General features: G+C 30.5%; 1 protein-coding gene across 1 annotated transcript in view; it reads left to right on the top strand.

The window, feature by feature from the left end:
• Window positions 1–273: 273 nt before the first annotated feature.
• LOC131848040 (collagen alpha-1(XI) chain-like) overlaps window positions 274–11,667 on the top strand; it is a 224,230-nt gene continuing 212,836 nt past the window's right edge. Inside the window, exon 1 of the mRNA XM_059197796.1 lies at window positions 274–469. Within this exon, the coding sequence (XP_059053779.1) occupies window positions 432–469 (38 nt within the window). The 5' untranslated portion in view covers window positions 274–431. The remainder of the gene's footprint in view (window positions 470–11,667) is intronic.

Genomic DNA, 11,667 nt, shown 5'->3' with positions numbered 1-11,667 from the left:
TTCCCATATAGATGATAGCTACCGAGAGCGCATAGCTTGTTTCCCATTCCATTAATAAAATAAATTATAAAATACCCATCAAAAATAATTATCTACAGTACTAAACGGTCTTGTTTTTCCTCAAATATAAGTCTTAAAATGGGTATGACGTGTAACTTTGTCATTAGTACAGTGTCATAAAATTAATTGATAGAAGCTGTAAGCTCCCGGCACAGCCGGCGCGGCGTGCTTACAATATCGCAAATTGCAATCCGGCGCCAGTCTACGATTAAACGTAAAGATGTCCGGATGCGTGTACGCATGTCTGTGATATTGTAACTCTGTGCGATGTTTTTGATGCTTGACAAGAGTTTACTAAATATAAAATATATCTTGTTATTGCAATGTGTAATTAACTGGTGGTATAAAGAGTGATTGTTTATTAAGTGAATATGCTTTTTTGGATATCTACCACCATGAGAAATATTCTGTAAGTATTAACTAGACTTTTATAAAATAAAATTTCATGTAAAGAAATTTTATTTGTATTAAATTAAATTAACAAATAAACATATGAATAAATAATTATAATGCATTTTACACATCAATGTAATGTTAAAAAAATATAAAATTAACAACGATAGCTTTATTACATTTAAATGAATTAATATCTTATTTAGGAAATACCTGCGTGGTTAAAAATATTAATATTTTTTTTAATATTCTCACTAATAAAATATTTGAGCTATAGAAAATTAATTAAATTTAAAGCCTCTCATTTTTTATTTGTAATACTGAACGTTATGCTCCTAATATTTGTAGAAAAAAGAGTTCTAACTTTAATAGAGACGTACACAAATAAAATATAAGGCAATATTGACACAAAAAAGTAATATCGTAATGATAAATAACCCGGTATTATTATCTAAAATTATATTATTATCATAAGATAATTGAATATATCGTCTGGATTGAAACCTTCGAAATATTAATAAAAATGTAAATTAAAAATAATGCATATTTTATAATAAAATAAGCATTATTAATAGTTAGCCGGTTGTGTTATTTAATTGTAAGTTGTATCTATTTGTTATGATTAGGTAATCAATAATATAAAATAAATAAGGTTTTTTTTACTTTCTTGGTCAAACTCAAGATATGGTATATCAGTAAACCAGGACAAGTTATGACAAAACATTTTGATATATCGCATACTACATTTTATCACATATTTTATAACAATAAGCTAATACAAGAAAAAGTATGTTATCTAATATATGTAGATACTTAAAACGTTATCAATATAAATGATTAACCTAGAAAACCAATATAGAGTACTGTTTACGATTTCAAAACTTGAATATCGAATCACAATATGGCGACCAAATAGCCGTCGCTGTCAATATACTAAAGCTGTTTACATTAGATACAGTAAAAATTTATGAAGTTACGTGCCGAGATGCAGTTACGGGCACTGTACGAGTAACATGCCGATATCCAAGGATGACGAACAATTTTATTATTCTACTATTTCCACCGAGGAAAACTTTAAAAAAATGAAGTTTGTATCCCATACTTCAGTCTTAGTAGCTTTCTTTGCAAGTTGTGTTTCGGTGGAAGGGTCGAGGTATAGCAGTGATATTACAGAATACGAGGTATGATATAGCCCTAGCCCTAGGGAATGAGCGTCACATTATTATCCCTGATGGGTCTAGATAGCAAACTTTGAAAAACAGCGAAAACAATAAATAAAGAACCCTCGACAATTAACACAGCTTCATCTAGTCCCACGGTAAACTTGTTTTATGAGTAATAGACAACTGATATAAATACCTAATATTTTTTTGTATATACATACATAATATACATAGAAAATACCCAGACCGATACAAACAATTATACTCATGAATACAAATGTTTGCACAGTGCGAGGAATCGAACCCGCGACCATTGGAAGTAAAGCTGTGTTAGACAGCTAGACTACAGAGGCCGTCAGTAGATCTATGCAGGACGCAGTGTTACAGGCTGACAATAGTCCAAAATGCCCAATAAAAAATATACAATATTTTCAAGTGATGTTACTAGTGCTATTCATATATATAAACGATGGGCATCACGTATTTACGTAAGGTATTACCAGCTCGTTGTTATTTATTTAAATAATAATTCTATTAAATAAACTACATAAAGTCAATTAACACTCTTATATCAAAGTAATGATGATTTAACTGTACATGAATTGCAAAAGTCTACACACAATTATACTGATTGACTAACTGCATACAGTGACTATATTGTAAGTTGATAATCATTCATGAAGAATATCATCCCTTCATTATGAATGACTAATCTTAATGAATAACGAGTTTAATATAACGTTATATACGGTTTATTAACTATTTGATATACGTTATTATTTGTTTTAGTTATATTTACTATGATGTGAAATACCAAGACGGAAAATCTGTATAAGACAGTTTATTTCTGCCAGTGAAATTCCTATCACTTGGAGGAAATTTACATGATATTTACAGCTTGGTTTTCAGGAATAAGATGGTTACCATGAACGTAACAATCTCTGTGGTACTGGCTGGCGACCTTTACCTATATACTAGTGGATGTAATACGAGTATATAGGTAAAGGTTATTTTGAGTTTGTTTGCTGTTATATAAAAAATAACTATCGTCTGTTTCCACAGAACCGCATTTTTTTTGTGTTTAAGATATTCTGAAAGCTTACAGTTTACTGGCTTTTCCCCTTCTTAACACTTAATTTTCATTTTTTGTAAAGTTGATATTATTTACACTTACATATTACTATTACTCACTTATTCATAAATTTATTACTTTTTACATTTAATTACATACATATTATATATTATTTAAAATCTAAGAATAAAAATTAAGGCAGATTAAGTTACTCCTTACAAGAATAGTTATCTGCGAGTGAAAGTCACGTTAAAGTCGATCTAACCGTTAAGAGATCAACATGAACAAAGATACAGGAGTGACGGACATAAATAAATATAATGTATTTTTTGGTAAGTACCGTATATACATATATATGTATATACGTGTATTTGAAATTAACAGCTTTTAAGAAAGCATGTACATATTACATGCTTTCTTAAAAGCTGTTAATTTCAAATTACAAACAGAGACTTCAATTTTATTTATTTGTATATAGTTAGAATAGTTTATATTGCAACGTATCACCGACGCCGCCTGTCTGTCAACAGTTTAATAGTTCGTAACTTTTTCTATCTGTCCACTTGTATGGTGAACTGCACTAACATAATGAGCAACATAATAACGCGTTCAATAAATAACAAGTCTGCTCTGTCTAGACTACTACATTATAAAATACTACAAACATACTAAATTATTTTAGACAGTTGTAGAGATAAATCTTATCCATTTTCATTTTATACTATGTAAGCTCCTTTTATCGTTCAACCACGTTTAAGTCAGGCGTATTAGTATAAATAAAATTTTATTGAAACTAGTTATTTGTAGTAGTTTCGCCCGCAAGCTCTTTTTTGTTTGGGGGGGGGGGGGGGACATAGTTTCCTTTCAAATGGATGACATTGAACCAATTCTCCAGGAATTTATCACGATGGTTTACATGGGGGAACCGCGTGGAGGTCAAGCTAACGTGGTATAATGCTAGCTATAGTTTTAATAGTCTACATTACTAACAATCCCCTTTTCCCATAGGGAGGTATGTAGTTAGTACCGAGGACCTCTAACCCTAGTGCTAGCAATGTCATATCAGTTTGCCCTGCTCGCAATAGTTTCTAAGCGATAATGGGATAACTGACTTATCTTCATCTTATCATTCAGGCGGATATAACGTCTGATATTCGTACATAATAACTAATTTTGTGTACTTACTAAAATTTCTAGTAGTATTTTTTTATATTGATAATTATAGTACGTACATAAGGACTATATTCGACTTTTTATACTTCTTGGTCCAACTATTTTTACAAAACATTGATATGTTAACAAACAAGACAATCAAGTCAATTTATTTGCAATAAATACCACAATAGATTTCAAATGGTTAATATATTATGTCAGAATTATTTTATATTACACATTATTAGCTATGTTGATTCGATTTATTTTTAGATGGTATTAAAATATTTTCAAATATGATTAACATTGACTTTGGCTGGTCGCAATCGTAATAAATAATAGAGTGCTTTGATCTTCTATTTTCGCTAGTTACAATAATAAAGACACACTATACTTAGATTGAGATTGCTCAAAAATATTTCATATTTTTAAAATTACGGTATTTTAAACAGGAAAATTTATCTAATCGTTTGTATATAGAAGAGAGTCTGATGAACTATAGAAACGATACTATTCTGTCCTTAATTGAAATATCGGAAGCTATGCCGAAATAATAGAGAATATTTTTGACAGATAAATGAATTATTAGTAGTACATTCAGTCGCTACAAGATTTATTTGCCACAGGTCACTGTACGTGGATGTTTGTTTAGTTTAAAAATGGAGGTGGGCTTGTACAATGTCGTCTGCGTGGGTACCTCTATCTGATCTATTTCTGCGATCAAGTAATTTAGTTTGTAAGTTGTTTTATTTTGATATATCAACAAAAGAAGTGAAAATGACCATATTAGTCCGTGGGAGATGAGATTGTTATGAATGGTTGCAAGTGGCCCTATAACAGGTCAACCTATACGCGGTCTTCCTGGAAATCGTAGCTAATTCCTGGTAAATATGCCTGGACTGACTAAGTTACTTGACTTCATGCTCATTCCATCATCTTCCACTTGTACCCCACTATTGTTTATCGTTACCAAAAGCATTCCCTTTTCATCCATTTAAAATTAATATGAGTATCCTCCGGAATATCAACATTAGCGTCATCTGAAGACGAAATTTTGTAGGAGCTGGTAATGATTATATAATAGTAAAAATAACCCTATACAACGTACCCAGCACCATCTAGTTCCAAGCTAAATAGAGCTTGTGATCTGGGTACTAGAAAACTGATGTAAATACTTAATTCTTTTATAAATTCATACTTAATATATATGGAAAATACCCAGACCAATACACACAATCATACTTATGAATACAAATGTTTGCACCGTGTGATCATTGAACGGTGTAAATCGCTAGACCACCGAGTTGGTCAATATAAGCAACGGTCGTTCTTTAGATCATCCTATTTCGATACCATTAAAAAATAGTTTGAAGGCCTCGGTGGTCTAGTGGTTTAACACACCGCTTTACTTCCGATGGCCACTGGTTCAATTCCTCGCATGGTACATCATTTGCATTCATAATATAATTGTTAGTATCGGTCTGGGTGTTATCTATATATATTATGTATGTATTTACAAAAAAAAGTAGCTAAGTATTTATATCAGTTATCTAGTACCCACAACACAAGCTCTGCTTACCGTGGGATTAAATAGCGCTGTGTTAATTGTCCAGGGTAAAAAAAAAGAAATAAAGTTTACATTTAAAATGAACTTTATTCTCTAACCATCAAGATCGTGTGTATCGAAGATTATACTAAAGAATTTTCATGTGTATCACTAAAAATTTTCAATATCGAACATGTATTGGTTGAGCGGTATCGATGAATGTTATTGTCGTAATACGTGACTTTACCTGAAACCGGGGCCCAATATCGTCACAGGAGATATCAACTGGCACATACACGCTTCAGAGAAAACTTAAGAAAATATGACACATATTTTCTACGAGGACAATACAGTGCAATAACAATATCCTCGTATATTTTTATAGTATTGAAAAGAAACAGTAAAATAGTTAATTTATTAGTGCAATTCAGGCTGCAAGTTAGTTACTCATGAAATCATCTGCTTTTTTTTCAGATTATGCATTTTCTATGTCCGCCCTCGTAAAGCAGTTTCGTCACGTTAAATTTTATTATTTTACATAATTATATGGACTAAAGGTATCAATTATACTATATAAATCTACTCAAAGTATTTACATAAATTAGGTATATATTATTTTTACTACTACTGTACTACTACCACTACTATACTCTTATAACTTTTGTACTATTATTTTATAACTATATACGAGAATGTATTTGTCTTTCTCTTTACAATTGTTTCAACTTCATCCGGAAGTCTTCTTCAGGGTAAGTAAGGATTAGGTACTTAGGATTAGGTATAGTTTTAGAAAATATAAAAGTAATATAAAAATTTCGAATTATCTTATTATATATTTCGACTTCGTTTGCGCAAAATTCCTTTCCTTCATGATCATTGAATTCGATACCATCTATCTATCCAAACATTAGGATTAGGTACATAATTCGAATATATATATACATATATGTATGTATATCATAACATTGTTCTGGAATAACTTACTAAAGCACTAAGTCATCAATTGTTTGGCTGTAATTGATCATATCACAATTCTTACTACTGTAATTGAATATCACAGTTCCTAGTTCTGTTTCATATTGTAAACAATGTTATATCATTGATAGAACACGTAGTGAATCATTACTTTACCTATCATAATGCAATAAATACTCCTCAGCGATATTAAATAATTTCTTGCTGAGAATAAATATCTAATAATATAAACCTAGCTGTTACCCGCGGCACCTTTTGCTTTAAACGCCTTATATAATGTTCACATCAAATTAATTTAATTAATTTCATTACAGTTATGAAACTGTAACAAATAGACGGACATATAGAAAGACGCACACTATACTTTTTTGACTTACGCACACTTTTGAATATATATAGGTACCTATATATATATATATATTCAAAAGTGCATATACGCCATACATAGATATGTATGGCGTATATGCACTGATATCAGTACATTAGTATTAGTGTACAGAGAGATATTATTATCCTGATAAGACACATAAGACCCCGCTCATACCTAAATTATTCTACTTTATATTTTGCTCTTTATTACGTATACCTATTAAATTCAAAGGTAAAAAAAAACTGGTAAAACTGGACGTAAGAAGGGGTAGAGGTGGGTAAGGGGTGGATTGATTCCGTTCGAGATCCCGTCAAACGAAATATGCAGTCGGCGGTCCACTTACCACAGGATAAAGATGTCTGGAGAGATTAAAAATGAGACCCAACAAAATTAGGTATTCCAGCATGTAAAACTACACTTCATTAAAAAAGTTGCTATTTAATAGCTATAAAAATCACATTAGCATTTACCATACATTTTTTTAAATACCACCTACGAAATTGGCTAATAGACAATTATTTTTATACAATAAATGAATTTTTCGTTAAAATGATTCTATAATAAAATTAATAGTACAAATTTTAATAATATTGATTAAAACCTAACGAAAATAAGTATTAGCGATGCCTTCATACTAAAATTGGGTGTGGGGAAGGATTTGACCTTTAGTCTACAAGTCCTCCCGAGAGTTTGGAATGGGCTCGTCCTTTTTCATCCGATTAAACCATGAAGGTCAGCTATGGTAAATAGCACAATAGAGTAATTCGAAAAAAACTTACCATACTTATAAACTGAAAAATATAGTAATTTTAATTAAAATTGTCTACTATCGCTTTTTTTTCAAATAAAAAATTAAAATGTTGTTAATCAAACTTCACTTGGAATATTGCCGTCATATTAAAACTAGTTATGACAGTTCAAATGTTATGCATGCAAATTTCTCAATCGTTTTAGCTTAGTAGTAAATAATATTATTTTATCCTATAATATATAATATACACTATTTTCTGAGATAAAAACATAACATATGTCCGTTCTCGTGATACACTACTACCTTCATACCAAATTTTATCAACTTCTATTCAGCTGTTTAGTCGTGAAAAGGAAATATACATATACAGATTTTTCCACTCCATATTAACATTGCATTACTTCTGCAATGTTAATATGGAGTGATTAATAAATTATAATCTACAATAAATAGGGCCTGAATGCATTTGACATGATTTTATCACACAGATTGACCACTTTCTAAATTTTAAGATAGATAACATACTAATTATCACTCCAATTACCGCAGCACGATATACTGTAATAAACAAATATATAAAAAATAAAACTTTAAAAAGTGATTTTTTTATGTTCGTTTGTTAAAAATGTTTAGTGTTTGGTTAGATAGATTATTCCAAATTAGAAAATAGGATATTTATTCATAAATAATATAAATCCACGGGATACGATAACTTATTTAATAATTGACGAGTTCCGAAAACACTAAATTAATAATATTCATGACATTTTATCAAGACTTTTCAGTGAAAAACACTTATACTGTTATGTTTGTTTTCTGTGTAGTAGTCATTTTCTGAATATATAATTAAAAAATAGGTTAATTACTGCGTTAAAAATACACCAGTCTCAGGTAGATTTTTCTGGTCTCATGGTTAAAGTCTGCCAATAGGCCATTGAACGATATTCGCATAGAAATAAATTGTAGGCCAAAGATAACAGTTGACCGATAAATGCGTCGGCAAACATTTTAACATGACGTTACCGGTAACTTCGTTAATTCGAACTAAATATATCACGCCAAAATGAACTTAATTGTCGCCTATTAGGGATTATTTTATATTGATGGATTATATCTTTGTATTTTGAGTATAACACTCATCTTTGATTCTAGAGTAACATCTGATAAAAAGTCTGCTCCGCTTACTGATAGAGTCAAAAAATGTGTTATCGTAGCAATAACTGATAAGTCATCAATGCATAGGAACTGATAACTAATCGCTACTGCATAAGAACAGAATAAAATCCGAAAATTTTATTAGTCATATGTGGTCGTTTGTACTAATAACTATTACAAGAAATATTATAGTATTTAAACTATAATATTATTATGTAAATTACAGTATAACAAACAAATATAAATAAAAGGTTTTTTATTGATGCACTAATGCGCTAATAGTATAGGTATGTACTCGTACCTATACTATTAGCGCAGGCTAAAAAAATAAAATACCCATGTTACCCACATGCTGTTTTATAACCAATTTACATCAAATATTAATCAAATATATTCACATAAACCTTCTTCAAAATCAGTCTATTGTTGGATGAAAACACATGAAAATCCGTTCAGTAGTTTTTGAGATGCAGCGGTGGACTTTTTTTATAATATGTATAAATAATTATGATTTACATTTAGCACACATGTTGCCAGCTGTTTTTAATCTAACAAGTATGTAAAACATAAAAAACATATGATTTATTTTATTTTACAACATATATTATAAATAAATTGTACTTGCATAAATTGTTCACTCTATTACTCTAGGCAACTAATATATCTAGAGAATTATTAGCTGTGATAATAGTACGGTAATAAATTCTGATCACTAATGTGTTATTATTTATTCGAAACGATGATTCATTACAATTTTATATTTGTATGATTATTATATTAAATAAATAATGTGATAATAATGTAATGAATCCCATTAAAGTTTATCTCACATATAATAATAATTAATTTATATGTGTATATTGAGACATCTTTCAATCTCTTTGTTCATATTTATAGAGTATATATATCTCTGGGCAATATATCACACAGAGCTATCTAGTCCCGAGCTAAGAAGAGCTCATGTTGTGGGTACTGGACAACTGATATAAATACATACATTTTGTTTATACATTCATAATATACAATACATAGTAAAGCAAAAAAAGCTTGTGTGCTGGGTACTAGAAAACTGATGTCAATACTTAATCTATTATATGTAAATTCATACTTAATATACATAGAAATCACCCAGATGAACACAAAGAATCATACTCATCAATACAAATGTTTGTACATTGCGAGAAACGACCCCGCGACCACCGGAAGTATGGCGGTGTGCTAAACCGCTAGACCACTGACGTCGTAAAAAAATAGATTAAATATAGAGACTGCACATATATGAAACATAATCAATCTCTCATAAACACAACTGAGGACCCTTGTGACTAAGGGTATTAAATTACAAGGTCACAACGCAATATATGTATATAGGTAGTCTAGAGGTTTAGCGTATTCGCTTCTCTCTCGATATTGATCATTTGTATTCGTGATTATGTTTATATTGACGTATTTACTGTATTATGTACTACGTGACCCGCGCAACGTCGTCTGCGTCACAGCACATGTAACGTTTTTGCAACTTCGTTCCCATTTCATTCATTCAAATCCGAGTAGTGAATGCGTAACAAATATGCACATAATTTTTTTAATATACATTCAAAAATTTGTACTATTAAAACACCAATTCAATATTTCCTACTATACTCTGTATTATCTTAAAAATGGCAACAATGTATATATATTGTTGCTATTCCAAATAGTTACGTGCTCGTTATGGGTTCGTTAATTCTGGCGACGAAATGTTGGCTGTTCTCCCAAAGTTATTAGTCTGGCGCCTGATCATCTTACAGTTTGAGTTGTTAAAAAAAACTAATACGAAAATAGTATTTGTATCAATATTGAATACAGAACCGTCATGTAGGTGTCAGTAATATCATGTAATACTAGAATCTTCAACACACAATATAAGCATATGGTATATAATAAGCAACTCTAGGAGTTCACATGCCCTTTATTGAAGTGTGCAAATCATCAAAATACTATTACTAGATAACACACGACCAAGAGAAGCCGGAGGATAGATAGTATAGTTTTTTTTTAGAAATAATAATAATAGAATAGTTAACCCTCCCGCGCTAATGGTATACACTAGCGGGGCACCAGTGGAGGATGATAGGATGAGTGTGAAGTCAGTTAATTTGTCTAACCTGGCGAATTTACCAGAAATTGACCAAGATGGTTACCAGAGGGTCCGCGTAGAGGTCATCCTGACATATAATGCTAATGGTTACTAACAATCTCTACCCTCCCAGTCGTATAGGTAAATGCTGGTAGGGCATTAGTGAAGTATGATAGAATGAGTAAAAAGTCAGGTTAGTTGCCCCATCGTGACGATTTTATTTAGGAATTGTTCCTGATTTCCAAGCGGATTTGAAGGTCGGCTTGACATGGTACTTTGTTAGCATTGGGGTGGTTAATCCCTATGACTAATAGTTTCTTCTATATCTCTCCCCAAATGTTTGGATTGGAGATTGAACCTAATTCCCCATGGTCGTTAGGTTCAATCTCCAGGACAGTACAGCAATTACAGGTGAAGTTAATAAGAAGAAGTTATACATATCTTACGTATGATAAATAGATAATTTGCTAAATTTAGTAAGGAATTATTTTATACGAGAATGTGTGAATCACCATATCTTTGTTGACATATGCAAAAATGCTGAAACGACAAATTCTTTGATAACAGCTACATAAAGTATACACTAACATATACACTAATTTTATAAACATTACATTCATTAAGTAAATCATATTAGAAGTAACCTACGTCCAACTGATGAATATATTAATTTTTATGATTTCATCATGATAAAAGTTATCATTTATGTCTTCTTATAAAATTTTTTTATTCGTCATTTTTTTATATACCTCCAGCTACCCGGCAAACGTTGTTTTGACATATAAATTAAAATCGCTATTTAAAAATAGGGGTTGATGCTAGATGGGTGAAAATTTAGGGTTGTATGTATTTTTCAATCCTAAATAATAAGAAAATGAAAATAATATAGTATGTCGAAAAATAAGAAATAT

Source organism: Achroia grisella, unplaced genomic scaffold (assembly GCF_030625045.1).
Source record: "Achroia grisella isolate CSIRO2021 unplaced genomic scaffold, CSIRO_AGI_Agris_v1 utg546, whole genome shotgun sequence".
Lineage (NCBI taxonomy): Eukaryota > Metazoa > Arthropoda > Insecta > Lepidoptera > Pyralidae > Achroia > Achroia grisella.
This window is presented reverse-complemented; position numbering and strand designations above follow the sequence as displayed.